General features: G+C 41.1%; 1 protein-coding gene across 3 annotated transcripts; it reads left to right on the forward strand.

Annotated features, from left to right (window-relative positions):
• The first annotated feature begins 344 nt into the window (after positions 1-344).
• Positions 345-25,319, forward strand: PRDM4 (PR/SET domain 4). Of its 3 annotated transcripts, none has more exons than XM_058568488.1 (12): positions 345-491; positions 674-914; positions 4,363-4,496; positions 6,362-6,547; positions 8,149-8,943; positions 12,657-12,806; positions 13,790-13,929; positions 14,926-15,011; positions 15,712-15,839; positions 16,494-16,808; positions 17,958-18,126; positions 23,614-25,319. In XM_058568488.1, exons 2-12 carry the CDS (start codon positions 904-906, stop codon positions 23,924-23,926), a joined length of 2,427 nt encoding a protein of 808 aa, XP_058424471.1. In that variant the 5' UTR covers positions 345-491; positions 674-903; the 3' UTR covers positions 23,927-25,319. The 3 variants fall into 3 exon arrangements, with proteins under 3 accessions (XP_058424471.1, XP_058424472.1, XP_058424473.1); XM_058568489.1 differs by having other exon boundaries at positions 13,811-13,929; XM_058568490.1 differs by lacking the exon at positions 17,958-18,126 and having other exon boundaries at positions 23,614-23,727.

A 25,319-nucleotide genomic window follows, 5' to 3' on the forward strand; every position in this document is an offset into this window, starting at 1 on the left:
GACTCACGGTTTCCTAGAAGGAGAATGCCAAGAAAACTGAAACCCTAGTGTGGAGGACTTAGGGGACTCAGAACCCACTCCCTCCGCGCACGTCAGCCCCGGTTGCCTAGCAACTGTGGGTCGATCGCTCGGCGCTCGACTCCATCTGGCCGGACTGAGACGCGGCGCTCCCGGCCGAGCCTCTCGCCGCCCGCCCCTCTCCGGCCGGGGTCCCCGCGGTGCGCACGCGCGGAAGGGGCTCGCCTGGGGGAGGGGCGCACGCGCGAGGGGCGGGGCCGCGGGTGCCGAGAGTGGCCGAGGAGCCGGAAGCGCGCCCCGGAGGGTGCGGCCCTGAGGAGACCGCGGGCTGGGCCAGGCCGGGCGGGAAACGTTAGGCGAGCGGCCCCCGGGGCGCGGGGGTCGAGCGGGCGGGGAGGGCCCCGAGGCGAGCTCTGCCCGGATGAGGAACAAAGCGGTGGGGCAGGCGCGCGCGCCCCCCGCGCGGCCAGCAGGTGGGCTGCGCGCGGGCCCGGCCGGGGCGGGGCGAGGGCGGCCCGGCCTGCGGGCCCCATGCCCGCCGGTCAGTTGGCTGCCCTTGGGAGGCGGTGTCCGCGGCGCCTGGGCTGTGGGGTGGCGAGGGGACGGGGCTGCATCCTCCCCGTGCCTTGGTGACCGCCCGTGTCCTCCCCTCCAGGTTGGGCAGCCCCGCTCCCGACGCTCCTGCAGGAAAGGCCCCTGGTGTCCCTCGGCATGCCCCATCGCGCAGCAGGGTGCGCGGCCGCCGGCCCTCGGGAGAAGTTGGGCGGCCCCGGGCGGGCAGCGGTTGTAAGCAAGATGCGGTAGCACGTGACCCTGGAACGCAGCCCCTGATGCCGGTTCCCCGCCCCTCGTGTGCTCTTTTCTCTGACCCTTGGCCCCCAGCAGATGCGTCACAGGTGAGTAGCCTGGTGGGCTCAGCGCTGGTGACCTCTTTGGAAAACATCTGGCAAATGAGAGTTCAGATTGCGTTTGTTTTGGGTGCCATTGGGAAGGTTACAGGTGCGATTTCCAAATGGATTTGTGTCCCAAAGGGAGCAAGACCTCCAGAAACTAGTGTTGGGTCGAATATACTCTCATTCAACCTAATTTACCCCAAACGTGAATAGTTGTTCCGAAGAGCCACACATTGATTGTTGGCTCGTTGACCCCTTTATCCTATGCCTTTGAGTTATTTGAGCATTTAAATAATACCTGTATCTGGATTCCAAAGTGTATTTTTAGCTCATCACCGTGCTTCACCTTGAATTTTGCTGGTGACCCTCTGGCTCGGAAAGTAATGTGGAGAAATTAAGTTCTTAATCCTGCAGGCTTGGTGCTAATGTTTAAAGTACTTTATGGTACCATGCCAGAACAGTACAGAAGTCAAAGAAGTAGTTACATTTGGCTGTTCTTTTAGGGCCCTTCATAGGTTGTTATGTTGGGGATAAGGAAGATAAAACAAATTTATTGAAATTACTGAAACTGTCTATTGCATTTGCAAAGTGGCTGCATTTCAGTTAGCTACTTCTGTGTTATTCTAAGACAAGGTTATAAGATCAGTAGCTGGCAAATGGTTCATACATAGGTCAGTTAGAAACACACACAAAGTGTAGAAGTATGAAGGAAGTGATTCTCTGAGGAATGAGTAGGGAAGAAGAGACAGAGCTTAGCTTGGTCTCTTGATTCTGGCCCTTCTCCCAAGATTGCTTCCTAAAATTCCATGTGAGAAAGGTAGTTAGAATAGAATTGCACTTTAGAATGAGAAATTCTTGGGATCGGATTGTAAATTCCCTTCATCTGCTTTCTCTCTGTGGGATGCTAGTTACCTTTGGTTTATAGCTGCTGAGGTCATCACATTTTAGTGACTCACAGCAAAGCAGAAATCTGCTGAGCCGCTCACATTAAACTCTGGTTTGAACTGGTTTGAGAAGGCCTAGTCAACCTAGAAACACCATTTTGATTTTTATCTCAAGATTAGGTGCGCAGATTAATATTCAGGAATTTTCAGAATGGAATTTGATGCTACAGACTTTTAATTGTACTTAAAAAATTATTGTAACCAATTTTTTGTAGGTCACTACTGCCCCAGGGATTATAGAGGTTTAGTTATGTTTATAGCTGTAAAAAGTTACAGGAAAAGTCTGTTTCCAACCAACCCAAACCCAGAAACTTTCAAAATTAAGGTAGCTCTGGTTTTCTTAGGCTATCAGGGTTTTTTGAATTCTTTTATAGCATAATTAAATACTGTTATTAGTGTGCTGTCCTTCGTAAGATGTACCTCATTTGCCATGTGCTTCTAGTTGTCTTTCTAGTAAGGATGAGATTGCATTGCTCCATCCAAATTAAATAAATATTCCTAGTGCCTACTCTGTACAAGGTTCTGTCCTCAATTGGCCTTGTACACTTTATTAATGTCTGGGAGCTTAGTTTTATAAGATACCTGGCGAAGGATACAGTTGAAGCCTGTGGATGTAGAATAATGCGGTAGTAGGTCTGTGTGGGACTTCTAACATATCCCACAATATAAATACACAGATCCTAATGTATTGGAACTGTGCGAAAGGCAAAATGGTTCTTTTATGGTAATTGTCTTTTTCTAATTGTAGTTAAGAGTTTGGGTTTCTTAAATTAAGCAGACCTGGATTTAAATCCCATCTCTGCCACTTAGTAGTTATGTAGTCTTGGGTTAAGTTTCTTAGCTGCTCTGAGGCTGTTTCCTCATCTCTAAAATGGGGTTAAGAAAAATGCCTACCTCACAGTAGTTATAAGGATTAGGCAGGATAATTACATGTAAATCACTTAGTCCAGTGCCTGACACGCATAGTAAGGGAGTAATAAGTGTTAGCTGTTATTATTTTCAGGTTGGTTGATAGCTGATATTGCCATTTTTCAGAATTAAAAACCTATTTGGGTTTGTTTTCACTGCTAAGGAGCATGTAGACCCATTTGATTCCCCCTACTCCTCTGCACCCCTCCCATGTCCATAGGCACACACAGAACAACTTGCATTAGGATTCGAGGTCATCAGTGACTTCCTTTGGATAGCCTGTTGGCCAGCTTCTTGAAATTATAATGTTTATAATATGGCAGTCTCTCAGTTCTAATATAGGAGTACTTATGGGTATTCCTATATTAGGAATAATACTTATTGGTAACAACCTCCAATGATGTTCAGATCAGTATTGCATTTTTTAAATTGTGTAAGTTTCAGGTATGCAGTATTATTTTCATGATGTTGTTAATGGCAGTGCAAGATAGATGGCATGGAAAAGGTGATTCTTAGATTCTTCAGCCTGCCAAAAATGGTCTGTAGATGAGAAAAAGTTCTCGAGGCGGCCTGGTGGCGTAGTGGTTAAGTTTGCACACGCCACTTCAGCAGCCCAGGGTTCCCAGGTTCAGATCCCAGGCACAGACCTACGCATTGCTCATCAAGCCGTGCTGTGTCGGGGTCCTGTATATAAAGTAGAGGAAGATGGGCACAGATGTTAGCTCAGGGACAGTGTTCCTCAAGCAAAAAGAGGAAGATTGGCAACAGATGCTAGCTCAGGGTTGATCTTCCTCACCAAAAAAAAAAAAAAAAAAAGTTCCGTGTATTGAAAAACTTCTTGGCGGTATTTTGCAGCATGATCTGTGCGCTTCCACTTCATCGCTGTGTGATTTGGGGCATATGACATGCCCTCTTTGAGTCTCGGTTTTCTCATCTACCTTATTTTGAAGAATTAGAGAATATGAAGTAATTTTTATAAAGTATCTAGCAAACCTTATGTAATGAACCTCAATATATGGAAGATATTAAGATTATTAATTATTAAGATATTGATACAGAATTTTAATAAAATGCTGATTCATGGAAAAATGGTGCTTCTTCACACCATTGATTATCTAATTCAGACCCAGAATCCCTTTAATTCCTGGTAAAAGAGTTAGTAAAAATTCTTTGAGTAGTTTAAAACAAACTGCCTATAAAAATCCCGGTTTGAAGTAATAAGGCAGTTGGATAAAATAAATATTGTGAAAGAAAAAACTGGCAATTTTAAAAAAGCAAACAAACCCTCATCGCTAGTGTGCTCTGAGGATTGCAAACTTTGCTTTAGATGGTGTGCTTAGGGTTTGGAACAAGGCACACCTGAGTTAAATCCTGTTCCTGCTCTATGACATTGACTGAGTTAGTTAATGTCTCTGAATCCCAGTTTCCCATCAGTAGACTATGACACTAGCTATCTCGGAGAGCTGTGAGCATAAAAAATGAAGTAATAGTTGGTCAAGTCTCATTTCCCCACCCTCATTGTTGCAAGTTCTTTAGTACCTTAAATGGGGTCACTGAGGTAATTTTTTGCATAACTAGTTGTGTATGCTCTCTCTTAGGATGAATGAGATGAACCTGAGCCCAGTGGGGATGGAGCAACTGACTTCATCCTCTGTGAGCAATGCCTTGCCAGTCTCAGGGAGTCACCTGGGGTTGGCTGCCTCACCCACTCACAATGCCATCCCTGCCCCAGGTGAGTGGTAAGGGACAGACACTGAATTCAACAGTGCACTTCATTGTTAATTGCTTTATCGATTCTAAATGGAGCCTAGAGGGGTCAGAGCCCCTTTAAGAGTGGAAGAGAGAAGCCCAGCACGTCTGAACGGCGATTCCAGGTGTGGTGGCATAATGGATGAAGACATTTTTGTAAAGAGTCACCGAGAGTCCTAGCGGGCAGGAGTAGCAGTTTCTCCTGATAGTCCACTTCTTGGGTTGTGGCCTTTTGTCTAGCACTGTAATTGACTTGGCATTTAATCTAGGATTACCCATTCGTCTGGTTCATACTCTTGGCACTCTGTCCCTGGGTTAATAGAGAATCAAAGTTACTGTAGTAACTATTCTCAGAAAGCATGAGAAATTGAGCTTTATTTTCCACTACCTTGAAACCTGGAACTGCCAATGTGCCAGGCCTAGAATTATGGGGAAAGAGGAGGTACCAGAGATGGAGCTCCTACATGGAACTCCCCATGAGGCTCAACTTGAAGAGAATCAGAGTATAGGAAGAGCTCATTTTCCCCCATCACTGTGTTTTTAAAACCTTTTTATCTGCCTACTTTAATTTTCTTTTTCTGTTGAAATGGATAAGAGACAGGTAAGCTATTGATTCTTAAAATGGTAAGCTAGTGATTCTTAAGGATCTACCACGTTGTAATGTATTGGACTTTCTTTATCAAAATAGGAGTTAATGTTTAAGAGTATAAGTTATTTAAGTAGTTCTCTATAGAGAATTACTTGCTTAATTATTAAAATACAGCAGTTGAATAAGATTCATCTAAACTAGGGTCTCCACATTCCTTTAAGTGTCCACAAGCGAAATTTTTAAAAAATTTTATTAGTTGTTAACCCATTTGATGATCTCTTAGGCATTCCTTTTAGTGGACACTCTTTTTAAGGAAGAAAAGCCTATTAAAAAATATTGCCACTGGCAAAAATAATGCAAATCAGCACTGCCTAAATTGGTGAGTATTCATTATGGTAATTAGGCACAGTAAGTCACTTCACTTTGCAGATAGATATAATCCAAGGTAGATATGATCTAAGGTTTAAGTTTTTTTAAATGATGAAGTACAGCGTATATATGAAAGCTGTATGAAAGTGTATATGTACAGTTTTACATCTAACTTTAGATTATTTTCCAAATAGAAGCATATCTATGAATTTTTAAAAGTGAAACATTCTCACCACATAAAATAGAAAATAGGGGCTGGCCCCGTGGCATAGCAGTTAAGTGCACGCGGTCCGCTACTGGCGGCACCACTTCTCCGGCCATGCTGAGGTGGTGTCCCACATACAGCAACTAGAAAGATGTGCAACTATGACATACAACTATCTACTTGGGGGGAAAAAAAGGAGGAGGATCGGCAATAGATGTTAGTTCAGGGCCGGTCTTCCTCAGCAAAAAGAGGGGAATTGGCACAGCTCAGGGCTTATCTTCCTCACAAAAAAAAAAAAGAAGGAAAATAAAGTAAAAAAATATGAAAAAAAATCTGTAATACCATTACTCAGAGACCACTCCTGTGAACTTTGGTGTGTTTTCTTACTGTTCTTTTTATCTCTATGTAATTTATAAATTGTATTTAAACTAGGTTTTTAATTGTAATGAAATGTGTTGGCACTTAACAGCAACACGGATAACTGGAGGATCAACCTGGCATTTTAGAACCAACTTCAGAACTAACTTTAGGACCTGTTTGTGGATGTGTGCACAGACTGCCTATCTGGGGATAGGTAATTTTGCTCGTATGCAGAAACCTTCCTAAGAGTTTAGCCAGTGATTTTAGAGAGAATGTTTTTAAGTACTTACTTTATTTTAATTGAGAAAAAAAATTTTTTTTGTAGGCCTGCCAGTGGCAATTCCAAACCTGGGTCCCTCCCTGAGCTCTCTGCCGTCTGCTTTGTCTCTGATGCTCCCAATGGGTATTGGGGATCGAGGGGTGATGTGTGGGTTACCTGAAAGAAACTACACCCTACCTCCACCACCTTACCCCCACCTGGAGAGCAGTTACTTCAGAACCATTCTACCTGGTAAGTATTATAGTTATTTGAGAAATTAGAAGAAAGACTAGAGCTGACTGTTAACCTCAGTTCTTCGAGACTTGAATAACACTTTTTTCTGTTTGTCACTATTAGATATTAACCTCTAGGTGGGGAAAAAAAATCTTTGTTTATGTACTTTTCCTCTTAGAATGCACAGATAACACATTATTAATAAAGCAGTTTGACTAAGCTTAATTTCGTTTTTTTTTTTCTTGTGAGGAAGATCAGCCCTGTGCTGACATCTGCCAATCCTCCTCTCTCTTTTTTTTTTGCTGAGGAAGACTGGCCCTGGGCTAACATCCGTGGCCATCTTCCTCCACTTTATATGGGACGCCGCCACAGCATGGCCTGCCAAGCAGTGCGTCAGTGCGCGCCCGGGATTTGAACCGGTGAACCCCGGCCCACCACAGCAGAGTGTGCGCACTTAACTGCTTGCGCCACCGGGCCAGCCCCTAAGCTTAATTTCTTAATGGCACATGAACAGTGTTTCTCTTTTCTCCTCCAGGATCTGCTTAGTTCAGTTTTTATAATTCTGCAATTGTAATTCCTACCAACCACATGTCCTGCTACAGGGTGATTGTGTATTATAAATTAAAGCTTATCGAATTTTTATTCTGTTATAAAAGTAGTGTATAGTCATTTCAGAAAATTTAGCAAATAGGGAGGGGAACCATTCTTAGTCCCATCTTCCATCTTTTTGGTGTACTGCCTTCCTGTCTTTTATTTTGGTGTACAGGTTTTTGCTGTTTTTCATAATTAAGACTGTACTTTCTATACAATTCTGTCGTCTTACTTTTTTCACTTAATATTTTTCTCTATTTTTACATAGTTATTTTCCCAAACTGCTACATGGTTTTCATAATTATCCTTTTTAATGATGCATTATGTTCTACTGAATAGATATTCCATGGCTTATATCAATCTTGTTGGACAGTTTGGTTTTTCCAATTTTAAACCATTATGTGAATGTCTTTGTGTATAATATTTACAAAATACATTTGAGGAAGATTACCATAAGTGGAGTTTCTTGTGCAAGAGGGTATGAACATTTTTGAGGTTCTTAATATATATACTTTTCGAAGAGGTTTTAGTAATTTACACTCCCACTGGCAGTGCAGCAAATATCATTTCACCACATCCTCACAAGCACAAGTATTCCAATATTTTATTCTGTTTTAATAGTGATAGTTTAATAAGTTAAACAATTATATTTAATTAAATTTTATTTTTCACATGGAAGACCTGCGTTTAAATCATTTTACCTTTTAAATCTTAGCAAATTTCAGCATCTTAGGACTCAGGAATTCCAGCCATGTGTATGTTAAAGGCATCATTTAAATGATTAATTTCTAGTGACTTCAAAGGAACATAGTTAATTTTTTATGATTTCTGAGTTTCACAGGAAAAGCTGAATCATGGTATATGTATGTTGCTATCTATAAAGTATATATATTGATTAGGCCAAAGAAGTAACTAGGAGATTATTTTAATTTAGTTATATTTGTAAGGAAAACAGCTTCTAGCATTTGGAATTCTTTATATTTAACAAGGTACAGTGTCTCTAATATCTCATCTTTTCCTTTTCTCAGGCATTTTGTCTTATTTAGCTGACAGACCACCTCCTCAGTACATCCACCCCAACTCCATAAATGTTGACAGTAATACAGCATTATCTATCACCAATAACCCTTCAGCGCTGGATCCCTATCAGTCCAATGGAAATGTTGGATTAGAGCCAGGCATTGTTTCGATAGACTCTCGCTCTGTGAACACACATGGTGCCCAGAGTCTTCATCCCAGTGATGGCCATGAGGTGGCCTTGGACACAACAATCACTATGGAGAACGTCTCTAGGGTCACCAGCCCAATCTCGACAGATGGAATGGCAGAAGAGCTTACAATGGACGGTGTTGCAGGCGAGCATTCCCAAATCCCAAATGGCTCCAGAAGTCATGAACCTCTGTCTGTGGATTCTGTGAGCAACAACCTTGCAGCAGACACTGTAGGACATGGTGGTGTGATACCCATTCATGGGAATGGCCTGGAGCTCCCTGTGGTCATGGAGACAGACCACATTGCAAGTCGGGTCAACGGGATGTCTGACAGTGCCCTCAGTGACTCCATCCACACCGTGGCCATGAGCACCAACTCTGTAAGCGTGGCACTCTCTACCTCACACAACCTCGCCTCCCTAGAATCTGTTTCCCTCCATGAAGTTGGCCTAAGCCTAGAACCTGTGGCTGTCTCCTCCATCACCCAGGAGGTTGCTATGGGGACAGGTCATGTAGATGTATCTTCAGACAGTCTTTCTTTTGTACCACCTTCACTGCAAATGGAAGACTCCAATTCAAACAAGGAAAATATGGCAACCTTGTTTACAATTTGTGAGTGTGCTTAGCCTTTTTCTTTTGGAAATATCGGTAGAAAGGGCCATCATCCCTAATAGGCTTAGTCACAAAGTCAGGTGTTGGATTAAGGGAGTATAGAAAGTAACTAGCCTTTGGATTTTTCTTTGCCTTTTTATTCTTTATATTGATGTGGTGCTTTTTCCTCAAGTAAGCCAAATGATATAGAAACATTTCATTGGTTCTTACAGCGTTCTCCTGAAGTAAGGAAACAGTCATTTCTGTATTTTTCAGATAAGCTTAGCCCAATAGTATTTAAGGTATTTCCCAAGGTTTCACAAATAGTTAATTATAGGAGTAAACTTCAGTAAGGTATTTTGTGTGACAAGTCTTGTGCTTTTTCAACATAAGACAAACTTCATTAGATCATGTGTACTTTTTTACCCCCTTGGAGAAATGTGGGTGGATAGAAGGCATATAAATTACCATAGTTGGGCATGTAAAAGTTCTTTTTGGGGGGCAATAATAGCAAAAAGCAATATAAAAACAGTCAATTTGTTGATGTCTCTGCATGCTTCATTCATGCGGTGAACGTGTTGAGTGCTTACTCTGTATATGCCAGCCTCTGCGCTAGGTGCTGGGGAGAAGACGGCCTGTAAGAGGTAGCGCATGCCTTTAAGGAGCTTACAGCCTGATGGGAAGCATAGGCAAGTAAACAGGCTGTTGCAATATGGTATGAAAAGTGTGAAGATGGGATTAAGTGCAAGGTGCTGAAGGAGCCTGAGACAGAGCATCTAACCAGAGCATGAAAGGGGCAGGGAAGACTTACCAGGGGAGGCAGCATACATCTTAGCACAGACCTCAAGATCAGGAAAGATGTTGGCAGTTAAGAATCAGGAAGAACAATGTCCCAGACAGGAACTGGCACCCATGAGTGCCTAGAACTACAAGAATCGTGAGTGGTTCAGAATCGCTAAAGCATAAAATGAGGGGTGCGTGATGAGAGGGACATCGGAGCCCAAACAAAGGGCCTCTAAGACCGGGCAGGGGTGTTAAGGAGTGAGAGCTGGGGTGGAGCATTCTGCTGTAACGTGAGGATAACTGGTTTGTTAGAGGTGAGTAGACAGGTAGGGAAGATGATGCCATGATTTAAGTGAACGTGATGAGTTTCCAACCTAGAGTAGAGATAATAAGGATGAGAAAAAGTGGAAGATATTTACCAAGAACTTAGTAGAGCTTGTTTTAGGGGAGGGAAGGGTTAAGGAAAAAACCTTGGTTTCTGGCATGGGAAACTAGGTGTAGTGGTTCCATTCCTTAGGATAATGAATGGTGGAAGAGGAGTAGATGATTCTTTTGAGGAGTGATGGTGAGTCCAGTTTTAGACATGTTGATTGTACTGTCTGTGAGATACGCAGTAGGGATCTCTAATGAGAAGTTGAATTTGGACCTCAGAGATCTATCTGTCTGGAAATATTTAGAGATCCTCAGCGTTAATATGTTAATTATGGCCATGGAAGTGGGGGTGAAATTATCTCCTAGTACGAGTGGAATGACAGGAGGGCTAGGGATATTAAGATACAGCAGTAGAGGAAGAGTTTCTGAAGTAGACTGAACAGGAGGGTCAGGAAAGTTGGGGGAAGCTTCTGGTGCTGCAGAAGCCAAGCAGTGGGGAGACCTTCTGAAGTCTCAAATTTGTAATTTTCAAATATTTTAATTTAGGAATGTAATTAATATAGGATCATTAATTTAGCAGAAGATAAGAGGCCTAAATAAGCCTGTTGATCCTTTTTTAAGTGCACAAGCAGAACATCTTGCTTCTAAGTGTGTTTTTTGAAAAATGAGATATTCACATATGTACCTTAAAGTGTACAATTTAGGGGTTTTTAGGATATTGACAAGGTTGTGCAACCATCACCACTATCTAATTCTAAAATTTATTTTATCGCTCCATAAAGAAACCTCATTAGCAGTCACTCATGTTTCCCTCCCTTCCTACCATGCTCAGACAACCACTAATCTACTTTCTATCTCTATGAATTCACCTATTCTGGACATTTCATATAAATGGAATCATACAATATGTGGCTTTCTGTGTTTGGCTTCTTTCACTTAGCATAATGTTGTCATGGCTCATCCATGTTGTAGCATGTATCAGTACTTCATTCCTTTTTTTTTTTTTGTGAGGAAAATCAACCCTGAGCTAACATCCATGCTAATCCTCGTCTTTTTGCTGAGGAAGACTGTCTCTGAGCTAACATCTATTGCCAATCCTCCTCCTTTTTTTTCCCCAAAGCCCCAGTAGATAGTTCTAATCCTTCTAGTTGCTCTATGTGGGACACGGCCTCAGCATGGCCAGAGAAGCGGTGCGTCGGTGTGCGCCCGGGATCTGAGCCTGGGCCGCCAGTAGCAGAGCGCACGCGCTTAACCACTAAGCCACGGGGCTGGCCCACTTCATTCCTTTTTATGGCTGAATAATATTCCACTGTATGGATATACTACATTTTGTTTATCTGTTTATCATTTATGGACATTTGAATTGTTTCTACTTTTTGACTATTATAAATAATGCTGCTGTGACCATTCATGTACAAGTTTTTGTATGAACATATGCTTTAAATTCTCTTGGATATATATCTAGGAGTGGGGTTACTCTATGTTTAACTTTTTGAGGAATTGCCAAACTTTTCCAAAGTGGCTGTGCTATTTTACATTCCCAATATCAGTGTATGAAAGTTTTGGTTTCTCCGCATCTTTGCCAACACTTATTTTCTTTCTTTTTTATTATAGCCATCCTAGTGGGTGTGAAGTAGCATCTCACTGTGCTTTTTATTTGCATTTCTCTAATGACTAATGATGTTGAATGTCTTTACATGTACTTATTGGCCAAAAGACACTGGGATAGCTGTGATTGTAAGGTTTACGCATTCCATCTATTTTGTGAATGGGAAATTTTGAACTCAACTATTCACTAATAGGATCACGAATACAATTCCTTAACAGAGAGAAAGGAAAGTAAAAGAATAGAGCAAAATATTTATGGAGAAGAAGGACACTCATAAGCTTGTAAAAGTGAAGTTACTGTAAGCATAGAGAACAGTATATGAAGGCAGTAACCTCTGACAATGCAAAAAGACCATATGAACAATAAGAAATTAAGAATTTTAAGCAAATATGTCTGCAAGAATGTGATTCTACCTGCTGTCCCAAAGGCAATTTTTTTTTTTTGTCTTAAGAGTTTGTCATCAAAATCTGGTTGACTAGTTTGTCTACAGTGAAACAAAAGAGAATAGTGGTGCAGCTGGCTCTGACTCTGTTGTCCTGTCGTGTCATCTCTGTTTTGGCTTTCCATGACTAACAGCATTTCAACTCAGTTTCCTCTTACAGTTTGGTAGAATTGAAAAATTTTGGATTTTAGAACATCATATCTAAAGGTATTGCTTATCTACCTAATATAAGGAATAATGTACTTGATTCGTAAGGTAACATAATATTATTTTTTGATCAGTCTTTCTCGTATGCACTGAATAGGAAGCTTGTCCTGTTGGATAAAAAGAAAAAATTCAAATCTTGCTGAAGAGAGGTATAAGAGAGGATATATATTTTAGTGTAAGAAAGTGGTTTTTTGATCAGACTATTTCTACTGGAACCTTGCTTCTTTACATTTTAGTAATTAGCATTTAAATAAAAAAGCAGGTGGTAATTCAGACTGCTTGAACTAAAACCGTTTGTATTTCTCAATTGTCCATCTACAGGGTGCACTCTCTGTGACCGAGCCTATCCTTCAGACTGCCCCGATCACGGACCAGTGACTTTTGTTCCTGACACTCCAATAGAGAGCAGAGCGAGGCTTTCTCTCCCAAAGCAGCTTGTTCTCCGCCAGTCAATTGTGGGAGCAGAAGTTGGTAAGGACCTTGAAACCATAAAACCCCATCAAATCTCTTCTTCTTTTGTGAGATGGAGCTGTAAAAGTGGATGTGTATAATTTAGTGATTATTTGGTTGATCCAAAAGTCAATTTATGGCCTAAGAGTTATCTTTTTAGGGAATACTTGTCTTGTTCAGTGGTGATAGCAATAAGTCAAGTTGAAAACTTTATTGGGAAAGTTCCTCTTTCTTAGAATCAGAACTGAGTAGAGAAGAGATGCCTGGCCTGAGTCTTAGAAGACTTGACTTTATTCTCAGCTGTATCATCCACTAACAGTTATCATGAGAAAACACTCCTTGAAACTTGGTTTCTTTTATAGAAACATGAAAAATTCACCACTGATAACCATTTATCACAAAAAATGTTTAGATAAAATGTTTGTAAAGTGGCTAATACTTCTTAGGAAAAAGGAATGTAGACTGCCAGAGTATGCTTACCCATGTTTGAATTTAACATGGTTTGTGAATTATTGTGCCATTTCTTTGAAAATATGAATCTAGCTTTATAATTCTTTCAGCTGTAGCTTGGGCATGAGTCAATTGAAAGCATTGAACAGCTTAGATAATATAGAGCAGTACTTTAAGTACAAACGATTTTAGAAGTTTGATTTATTTTGTAGTAATTGCTTTATATTTTTATAACAGAATAATATTCTCTAGTCTTTTTTATGTCTTAACTCCAAAATAACATTTGCAGGGACAAGGTTTGGTTCCTTGTGTGTAAAACTGGGTTCAGAAATTTGATACTGCATCTTACTCTGCATTTTCTTCTGAGCCCCATTTAATCTGTTCATTACATTTTCCATATTTGCAGGATAGAAGCCATAAAACTTAGCTACCTGTCAGGAGTGTTGGAATATCAGTAGTTCTTTGGTTCACTGAAAATAAGATTCTTTGCATGAGTTAAGCTACTCTTTCTTCTCTATGCTGTTAGATGTTTAAATCAATCACTGATTGTGTAGTTGGTGTCCTTCCACTGCTAGGTGTGTGGACTGGAGAAACCATTCCTGTGCGGACTTGCTTTGGGCCTCTCATTGGCCAGCAGAGTCACTCCATGGAAGTAGCAGAATGGACAGACAAGGCAGTTAACCATATCTGGAAGGTCAGTGTTTGTGAAACTTTTCTGTGGCTTTTGGATGTTTTTATTATAATGAGATAGTTAAAAGCAATATAAAACTCAAAATTAGCCAGGACTCACACAGTGTCATTCACTCGTCAGTTATTTATTTAATATCATATCCTTTCTGTTCTTGGTAGACAAGTTATAATACATAGCAAAACACCAGCTGTTGAATATAGAAGATAAACTATTTTAGTCTCCATCCTGTTAGATAACCCAAAGATTCTTCATTTTAATTACTTGTGGCAGTTCAGGCCATGGACTTTGTTTATATGATGAAAGGCTTATTTTGTAATCAACTAAGACATCCCTCAAATATTTAGATTGGGAAACAATTCTGGCATTAGAGCTAAGATTATTTCTCTAGTTTTCTAATGAGAGGGGCTAGAAACACAAGGTTTTGACATAAACAGCTATTCCTATAACATTTTTTTATCGAGTGGTAGTCAATAGCTTGGGAATGATACTTCCAAAATTGAAGTGAGAGGAAAGTGGGTCTTGTGATAACTGGAAAGGTAAGATGCCACTGGCATTGGGGACTTTAATTTTGGTATCCAAAAGAACATAGAAGAAGGCTAGGTCCCTTGGAAAAATAATGAGAAGAGATGGTTCTCTGATCTTCATGTCAGTTGAGTCATTCAGTGCTACGGTAATGTGGTGGGTGATGAAGACAAGTAGACTTTTTTTTTTTTTTTTTTTTTTGTCTTTTCCAGTCAAGCCAAAATGTGAATAATCAAGAGCAATGTCATTTTGTACACTGAGCACTAACTGTAGGTTCCTGATGGTCTTTATTATATTGCCAGAAATAGGGGGACTGGTGAGATATCAAACATGTGAGAAGGCAACCCTGGGTTTTCACACTGACTGGGAAAGCTGGTACTTCCTGCAGAGTCAATAGGCTATTGCTAGCCTAAATTTAGGGGCACTTTGTATCGCTTGTCAGTTCATTTGACATACATGTTTGCCTTCTCTTGGCAGATATACCACAACGGTGTCCTTGAATTCTGCATCATTACAGCTGACGAAAATGAATGTAATTGGATGATGTTTGTGCGCAAGGCTAGGTAAGAGTAGTCTTAGATACAATGGTTACGATTCAGACATCTTTTGATAGGAAGCTTTCCATAAAATAGGGAAGAGCCAAAGAATCCAAATTACACTGGTATCTGCACATACTTTAAGGCCTAAGGCTTTTCACTTTCTTCATTCCAATAGTTGTTGACTAATGGTGATTATGAATCAGAACATAAGAAACTATCCTTTGTTAATGAACAGTTTATTCAACTTGCCACTGTAATAAGGAATGATACAGTCACCATTGAATTCGCAAGTGGGTACCTTCTCTTCTTATTGGCTATTAGTCAGCCCCACAGGCTGTTGTAGTTGGGCCGTCTATCTCTGTGTCTCTGTCATATTGTTTTGTTGAGACTTCATTTTATTTACTTGTCTTGCTTCCAGTAACATACTTTAGTGTTTCCGACTATAAAGGGCAATCTGATGTACTGAAGTAAGAATTCTTTTTCTATATAAGTCCCTCCTAATGGGTAGGTTAGGGAATTAGAAAAGTGACCCAGAGAAATATATTATATTATATTATATTATATTATATTATATTATATTATATTATATTATATTATATTATATAGTTAATATATATTATATATTATATCTAAGTTTTCGTATAGGATTTTGGTATAGGGGTATGATGTATTTAGTGTATATTTCAAAATTAGTATGCTTTATCTATTAAATGTGATAACTTAGGAACCGGGAGGAGCAGAATTTGGTGGCTTATCCCCATGATGGAAAAATCTATTTCTGCACCTCACAAGATATTCCTCCTGAAAACGAGCTGCTTTTTTACTACAGTCGAGATTATGCTCAGCAGATTGGTAAGTTAACCTAAGACTTGTTTGTCATGAATCTAGCATAGTAAAAGCACTGAGGACCAGAAGTAAAGCTTTGGTAATGATTTACATGTCAGCTGAGGCATATCGCATACCTTTGTATGTATAAAAGCAGGATGTTACTCATATGTTAGAACTGTTAAAATCTGTGAGGTTCTTCACAAGCTGAAGGTTATTGACCAAGCATGATTCATATGAAATAAACCTTTGTGTTAGGACTTTGATTTGGGGAATTTGAAGTTCCTGAGGCTACTTTTTGAGCCAGTACAATTGTAATTTAAGTTCATAAAGGACAGCAAAGCTCTTTGAATTGATTTAACCTTCATGGGCTCTTTCTTTGCGTTGTGTGTGTCATGATGACAAGTGATGTTTAAGAGTTTGTGTGTGCTACAGCATTTTAAAGCTTTTTGCCCAGGAAAGATGCCGTATAATCCAGTATTTACCAGGTGCTTCCTCTGTGCCCGGCACACTATTTTAGATGCTGGGACTAGAGCATTGAACAAGACATTTTAGTGTTACAGGTAGTGGGCAAGCTGGAAATTTTGGTAGGAGGGAGAATTGTAAGCAACAATTATTAATATCAAGAGCAAGTTTTAAAATTTAAGTGTCAGGAGATTTTGAGTAATTTTTTTTTTTAAGGTGTTCCTGAACACCCAGATGTGCACCTCTGTAACTGTGGCAAGGAATGCAATTCCTATGCAGAGTTCAAAGCCCACCTGACCAGCCACATCCATAACCATCTTCCTAGCCAGGGCCACAGCAGCAGCCATGGGCCCAGCCACAGCAAAGAAAGGAAGTGGAAGTGCTCAATGTGCCCCCAAGCTTTTATTTCTCCTTCCAAACTTCATGTCCACTTCATGGGGCACATGGGTATGAAGCCCCACAAATGTGATTTCTGTAGCAAGGCTTTTAGTGATCCCAGCAACCTGCGGACTCACCTCAAGATACATACAGGTAAGTTGTATCTGACCATCAAAATGGGATTTTGCAGCAATTAGAAATTGTGAAAGGCCTTGCAGTGAGATAGTCTTGCAGGTAGAGTTGAGATAAGACATTAGAGAACGAGTCCAGCTGGCTGTCAGCAGAATTCATCGGGTGATACATCTTGGTGGGTATTTGTACTTCCTCAGAGAGTGTTACTTCTGGTTATTAAGATGCTCCACTTTCCAGGTGTCCCCACTGTAGTTTGAAGGTGACTGGGAAAATGCAGTTAATAATTGGGAAGTTAATCCATGTTTGCCTTAAAGCAAGGGGAGTTCTATAGAAACAGCCTGAGCCTGCCCTTAGAGCTCACTCCTGGTCACTGGCCAGAGCCAATTTCTCTCCTTTGAATGTTGCTCAATAAATAGTACCAAAATTTGTTTTTTGAGTTTCTGTTTTCTAAACTCCATGCAAACCAACCTTCCTTTTAGCACTTATTTTTTTCATACAGAACTGCAAAACAACTGATGAAATTTTAGCTTTCTTGACTGGGTCATTTGGGAGATCTTTGAAAGTAAAATTCTTCCTCATGCTTTTGCATTAAGATAGTAGTCGTGACAGAGACTGTATGGCCCGGAAAGCTTAAAGTACTGACTAGCCTTTAAGAAAAGGTTTGCCAACCCCTGACTTAGCGTAATCTTACTTCTGCATTCTTAAGATTTTTATTTCATCCCTGGTTTATGAAGTCATTTTCTATGTTTAAAAAGGAGAGAGAAAACTATGAAATATAAGTTGTAGAAATGTTTGCCTGTAGACAAGTACTAGAATTCACGAGGTTTTATTTTCAATAACTGAGTTAGGTTGGGTGCTAGAATTATAAGTGGGTTTTTTTTCCAGATTCTATATCGTGTGTTAGCTATGAACATTAAAAAAAAAATGTGTATTTAGGTAAGCAGTCCTAGAAGGAGGTCAGATTTGTTAGCTCCACCAGCTTTAGTTGCAGAATATGAATTCAGTGGCTCTGAGTGGTTCTAGGGGGACAGCCCGAGAAAGAGAAGTGCCAGTTACCAGTCAGGTCCCTTTTATTCCTGCCTCTGCCGCACACCCGTACCTGTGCCCGTTCTTCTTGAGAGTGCTAGTGGTGGTTGTATTCACAGTGTGGTAATTTGGGTTAATGTGCAGGTCAGAAGAACTACAGGTGTACTTTGTGTGACAAGTCTTTCACCCAGAAGGCTCACCTGGAGTCCCACATGGTTATCCACACGGGTGAGAAGAATCTCAAGTGTGATTACTGTGACAAGCTGTTTATGCGGAGGCAGGACCTCAAGCAGCACGTGCTCATCCACACACAGTAAGTTAGCCCGCAGCCGGGACGCTCCTCAGGTGGTGGAGCGTCGTGTGGCTGCAGACGACTCCACTCGTCGTCTCCTGCCTTGGCACCCTGGTGGATGCCTCCTGTGTTCCACTTAGCCACGTAAAGGTCAGAAAACTAAGTTTCTGGTTTTGTCCTGGAAGATTTCACTTGTTTGCTTTATTTTTCACGTCCACTCTTTGTATTTTATTCATATTTCAAAACATAATCTCATTTATTTAACAAATATATTTTTAAATACCTCCTTGAAGCCTAGCGTTGTGCTAAGTGGTGAACATACAGAAATGAAAGACGCAGTTCCTTGTCTTTGAAGAGCTCAAAGTCCAGTAAGAGAAACACACCAGTAGATGTTTACCATACTGTGATGCAGTTGTTAGAGTAAGCATTGGATCCTGAAAGACCACAGAAGAGGGTCACCTAACCAGCCTGGAGGTGTCCTGGGAAAGCTTTCTGGTAGTTTAAGCATTAAAGAAGATAAATTATAATTATTCGGGGAAGCAAAGAAAGGTAAGGGATGGGGAGAGTATTCTAGACAGAGGGAATGGCATATTTAGAAACACAGATGCAAAAAGGGCTATGGAATGCAGGTAGTTCTTTATAGGGAGAGCATAGTGTGCGTGTGGGAGAGCATAGTGTGCGTGTGGAAGAGCAGTGGAGAGAGGGGCGGCAGCCAGATCACGAAGAGCCTTTTATCCAACTAAGAAAATTAAATTTCATTTTGGAAATAATGGGGAACCATAGAAGGATTTTTCCTCCCCATGTACCAGGCACTGTTCTGTGCTTTGTGTGTGTTTTAATTGTAGTAAAAAACACATAAAATTTATTATCGTGTACTTAATTTATTATTTAAGTATATAGTTCAGTAATGTTAAGTATATTCACATTGTTGTACAAGCATTGAAGGATTTTAAGGAAAAGAATGTTATGGTGAGGTGTCCATTTTATAAAGATTACTCTGGCAGCAGGACAGGATGATTGAAGGAGGAGAAGGCCAAATATTGGGAGACCCATTAGGAATTTATTGCATTAATTTAAGTGCAATTAAATGCCTAGCCTGTGTTAATCACAGTAGTGGGAGAGAGAAGAAAACAGATTTTGTGGTCCTTAGCTTTTAGCAAGCATTAGAAGAGGGAGAAAACATTAGCTCATATTCTAGAGGTACTCTTTAGAATTTCATCTTCACTGGAAACTTTATATTCTTATTGTAGAGTTTAGATAAGTACTTTGCTTTGATATCAACTCTTTTGTCCAGTTCCTAATCACAGTGCCATCTGAAACACTAAAAACATCCAAGGAGTCTGGATCTGCATTCCTGACTCTCAAAGTCACTTTTTACAACAGTCTTCATTAAATAGTTTTGTTATTAGTGTGAAATTTTAGAAATTAGACACAATAATTATCAAATATTACATAGGATTTTACAGTGTTAGAGTTGAAAGAGAACTCTGGGATCCTTTAGTTTAGCTGCTTGTATTAGTCAGCTGGAGCTGCCGTAACAAAACACCATCGACTGGGTGGCTTAAACGACAGATGTTTATTTTCTTAGACTTCTGGAGGCTGGAAGTTGGAGATCAGGGTGCCCAAGTGGTGAGTTCTGATGAGGCCTCTTCCTGGCTTGCAGGTGGCTGCCTTCTTGCTGGGTCCTCATGTAGCGGAGAGAGCAAACAAGCTCTGGTCTCTCTTGCTCTTCTTACAGGACACTAATTCCATCATGGGGGTCCCACCCTCATGACCTCACCTAAACCTAGTTACCTCCCCTAGGCCCCCCCTCCAGATGCCATCACATTGCAGGTTAGGGCTTCAACGTAGGAGTTGGGGGAGCCACAAATATTCAGTTTCTTACGCTGCTCATAATAATCACCTGGGCAATGTGAAAAACAACAGTTGGTGCCAAGGCACCACCTGCAGGGATTCTAATTGGTCAGGGAGAGCCCTGACCTGGGTACAGTAATTTTAAAAATCTCCCCAGGTGACTCTTATGTCCAGCCAGAGTTGTGAGCTACTGAGTTCATCCAAACAATAGACTTGTTCCCACAATATCTCTGGCAAGTGCTTACGTTGTTTCTTCTTGAATACCACACAATTTAGTTTTTTTTTTTTTTGTACGTATGAGGAAGATCGGCCCTGAGCTAACATCTGCCAATCCTCCTCTTTTTGGTGAGGAAGACTGGCCCTGGGCTAATATCCGTGCCCATCTTCCTCCACTTTATATGGGACGCCACTACAGCATGGCCTGGCAAGCAGTGCGTCGGTGTGCAACCGGGATCCAAACCGGCGAACCCTGGGCCGCCACAGTGGAGCGCGCGCGCTTAACTGCTTGCGCCACCAGGCCGGCCCCACAATTTAGTTTTGAGAAGTTGTTTTGCTTGAATCAAACTTCTCTCCATTCGTTTCTACATCTGTCCTCTGGAATGATACACCTATGTTTAATATTTCTTTAAATTGACAGCCTTTCATGCTTATGATCACTGTCAGGTTCCTTTTAAACCCTCTTCCTCAAAACAAATGTCCCTAATTTCTGCAACTTTTCCTCTTAATACCTAGTTGCAAATTTGGTACCCAGAAGAGAACACAGTGTTCAGATATGATCTGTTCAGTGTATAATAAAGTGGAGTTATTCTCTTCCTTGACCTTGACTTTCTGTTCTTTCAAGTGATGCCTAAATTTTTACTTGCTTTTTTTTGTAGACATTTCACAGCATAATGCCATATAAATTGTTTTGAGATTAGTTTTAAAACTGTTTCTCTCTATTTGGGTTGAGAATTGGCTTTCTCGGGTATCAGCCAATGAAAACAATTCTCTTAAATGTGAATCGGGACTCTCTGTCAGGATGAAATATTATAAGCCTTTTTGCCAAACTCCCCTGGGATAGAAAGAAGTTTTTGGACTATCGAGACTTTAAGCTAGTGTAAGTCATTCATAAAAGAAGCGCTGTTCAGTCAAAATGTTTTTGAATGAGACTTTAGGCTTCTTACAGAGATCATTGGTAAAATTTTCAGATGTTTGTATTTTTACTTAGGCATTTCAAAGTGGTTATAGTAGTATTGGAATTCATTCTGTTTATCTGCTTAGAAAAGAGAACAGCTCCAGCCCTAAAACCAAATGGAGTTGTTCCTCTCCTACAGTGTTCCCCTGAGGGTGTAAGGCATGTGGCAGAAACTGGCTTTGCCCTTCCTCTAAGAAAGAGGAACTTGAGAGCAAGAACAGTGACACTTGCTCCCTAGGTCATCACCTTAGTCCCATGGCTGTAGATACCGTCTTTATGATTTATCTCTCCAGCCTCACAGAGCTAACCATTCACTCAGCATCCCTGAGTTCTGGATGTCCATTTGGCAACTCAAACCTGATATGTCTAAAAGTCATCTCTTAATATTACCTGTACACACTTGATTTTCCCCCAGTGTTCACCAGCTCCGTAAATGGCACCATCATTATTCATCCCAGTGGCTCAAGCCAAATGCCTTGGAGTCATCCTTAACTCAGTCTTCCATTCTTTTCTTTTTTTGGTGAGAAAGATTGGCCCTGAACTAACATCTGTTGCCAATCTTCCTCTTTTTGCTGAGGAAGATGGGCTCTAAACTAATGTCTGTGCCCATCTTCCTCTATTTTGTATGTGGGACGCCGCCACAGCATGGCTTGATGAGCAGTGCATCGGTCCGCGCCCGGGATCCAAACCTGCGAACCCTGGGCCGCTGAAGCGAAGCGCCCGAACTTAACCACTGTGCCACTGGGCCAGCCCCTTTCCATTCTTTTCCTCTTTCAACTCTCACCTAGTCCAGACCACCAGCATCTTTCGTGTGAACCACTTCAGTAGTCTTGCCGCTGACCTCCTTGTTTCTACTCTTCTCTCTTCTCATCCATTCCCCAACACAGATAAACACACAGGTGCACACACACGAACACTGTATTCTGTCCACAGTGGCCAGAGTGATCCGTTTAAAACTTAAGTCAGATTGTGCCCATCTCTGCTCATAAATCTCCAGTGCTTCCCAGCAACTTGGGTTAAAGGTCTTAGCATAGCCTAGAAGTCCCTTCATGATGTGGTAGTGCTACTTGGCTACCTCTCCAACTTCATCTTTTATTACTTTTCTCCTCATATTCTGCTTTAGTCCCCTTGGCCCTCCCCTTGCTACTACTTCAGCATACTAAACACAGTCCAGTCTCAGGGCCTTTGCACTGTACTGCCTCTGCCTAGAAACTTCTCCCGCTAGATATTTCCCTGTCTTCCTCCCTCGCTTCATTCAGGTTTCTGCTCGAATGTCATCGTCTCCTCAGAATGGCCTTCCTTGACTATCTTATCTAAAATAGGACTCCATCACTCTTACCTGGCTTCATTTTTTTCCATAGTACTTATTACTGTCTGATATCACATTATATATTTTTTAACTTATTTGTCGTGTAACTCCTCCACTAGCAGGTAAGCACCTTGAAGGCAGGGAGTCAGTTTTCCACATCCTGTCACTCCATGGAGTCCTTCAGTGTCATCTTCTGAGAGAAGGTAGTGGAAATGCTAAGGAGGCCAGACTTCAGAACTTCCTGCTGCACCCTCCCACTTCTTCAAGGATTTTAACCACCTTTTATGTTACATGTATTGAACTTGCATTAAGACATAGGGTTCAACTGCTCAAAAAAAAGTTTAAAAATTCCTGGTCTATATGATCTCTCAGGTTCTTTTCAGCTCTCAAATGTCTAGGCCAGGGTTACTCAAGCCTTGATACTACTGACCTTTTAAGCTGGAAAATTTTTTGTTGTAGGGGCTACCATTACACCATAGTGAGATATTATGTACTAGCCACTTGGCAAAAATTTTCAAATTTCAGTCTTCCATTGTTAGAGTGAGGGCAACAGGAATTTGTAAATGGCTGTTGATGCCTGTGTATATTGATAACAACCACATTGGAAAATAGTTTAGTCTTATCTAGTTGAAGATGTGTATATCTTTTGAGTCAACTGTACTGTTCCTGAGCATATGCCCTAGAGAAACTCATGCATATGCAAACCACCGGACCAGTATAGAAATGTTCATAGCAGTCTTCATAGCAGTCTTGCCTGTGATAATAAAGAACTGGACACCACCAAAATATCTGTTAACAATAGACAAATCCAGTACCACAGGTGAATTGTGGTGTATTTGTGAGTAGCATAGAGCAATGGAAGGGAACAAACTACTGATATTCAAAGCAACTTGAATGATTTTCACAAATGTTGGGTAAAAGAAGCAAAAGGCAAGAGATATGTCCAGAATGATCTCATTTATGTCGAATTCCAAAACAGGCAAAATCAATCTATGCTGTTTAAACTACAAATGTTTGATGACTCTTCCGTATGATGTATCTCATATAAAACAGTCTGGTTCTAGCCGGGTAGAGCTTCTATGACAAAGCCCTGAGGTTGTGAAGAATAAATGTTTGCCTCAGTTGTCATTTGTAATCCCAAATCAAATGTTTTTTCTTGTGTTCCTCTTAGAGAACGCCAGATCAAGTGTCCCAAATGTGATAAGCTGTTCTTGAGAACAAATCACTTAAAGAAACATCTCAATTCACATGAAGGAAAACGGGATTATGTCTGTGAAAAATGTACAAAGGCTTACCTAACCAAATATCATCTCACCCGCCACCTGAAAACCTGCAAAGGGCCCACCTCCAGTTCCTCAGCACAAGAGGAGGAAGACGAAGAGGACTCAGAGGAGGAAGAACTAGCAGACTCTGTGGGGACAGAAGACTGTCGGATTAACAGTGCTGTGTATTCAGCAGATGAGTCCCTCTCTGCACATAAATAAAAGAAAAGCCAACTATTTCAGATGGAAAATGCAAAAGGGAAAAACACACATAACCAATTATCCACTACAATGGTTTTTATATAAAATGGTTTGTGATGTCCTTCCAGCCAGCAGACAAAAGAGACTGAAGGGGAATGGATAAAGCACTTACAGAGGAGTATCCTAATGAAAACACTTTAAACAGATTAGGAAAAGAGAGCATGTGTCCTATTTTTAAGTCATGTATGGGGAGGAAAGTGTCAACTTTTGAAGTCTGTTCTTTGTTTAAATGATAATCTGAGCGATGCAGTTATGTCTGAGTCGAAGCTGCCCGCTGCCCAAACAAATCAGATTTGTTTTAAGTTCTTCCATTATTCTCTTCCAGCCCCATGACTTGGTAGCACTCTAAGCTAGGTCCCTGCCTCAGTCATCCTGATTGCCAGTTGTGGTTCTGGTGTTTGGTTTTATGCAGACTACGATGACTTACACTCATCCCAGAACATGTTGGGACATGGCAGTGTAAGCTCGTTACTCTGCAGCTAACAAATTTAGAGCCCTACCTGCCTTAATCTCTCCTGGCTCTTTGGGAGTTGAGGGCAGATCTTCCCAAAATTTCAGCAGGTGGCTAGAGGGAGGATGAAAAAGGAGCAGCCAGACAATGGCCAGTGATGGAGAGAAGAAAAGGAGAGACTCGGGGGCTGCTGTCCAAGAAACTGGCTTTGACGGAAGACAGGGTGAGTCACCTGGTTATTATTATTTAGAGATCTTTGTAAGTTTAGACATGTCTCTGTCTCCAATAAAGCCTCCAGCCCTTGACAAAGTGGACCTGGAGGTGCAGCGAGCCAAATAATGCCTGCTGGATTATCAGACAACAAGCACATGTGGACGCAGCTGGCAAAGTGGTACCTCGGCCTGTGCAAAGAAGGAGGGAATGATCCTTTATATCTGGCTTACCCTATGAAAAGGAAGAGACACCATTAAAGTGTTGCCAAGTCAGAATGACAAATGGCTGCAGCCATGTTGATGCATTTGCAAAGTTAGACCTCCCCAGTTGCCTGTTGTGAAGGACCTCATCAGTCAAGCATGGTGGATGCCAAAGGATTTGGAAGGTGTAGAAGGCTTAATGGTCACCACATGGGTGTGTTTTCAGGGTCCTGGCTTAGTTCATGCATCCATCCATCTTGTCTTTCACCTGGTCTCTCCTATGCGTATCCTGCCTTCAGCAGGAAGCAGAAGCAAGAAGCAGACACATCCTTAAGGTGATGGTTGATGGGACATGCTCTCCTGCTCTGGGCTGGAGTAGAGAGAACTCTAGTGGGAAGGTTTTGCTGCTAATGTATTTATGGAATGAATGTATTTCATTCAAATCTGTATTCCTCTAGGAAGGATCAAAATAAAATTTTTTTAAAATACA

The sequence above is a fragment of the Diceros bicornis genome, chromosome 25 (genome assembly GCF_020826845.1).
Source record: "Diceros bicornis minor isolate mBicDic1 chromosome 25, mDicBic1.mat.cur, whole genome shotgun sequence".
NCBI classification, from domain to species: Eukaryota; Metazoa; Chordata; class Mammalia; order Perissodactyla; family Rhinocerotidae; genus Diceros; species Diceros bicornis.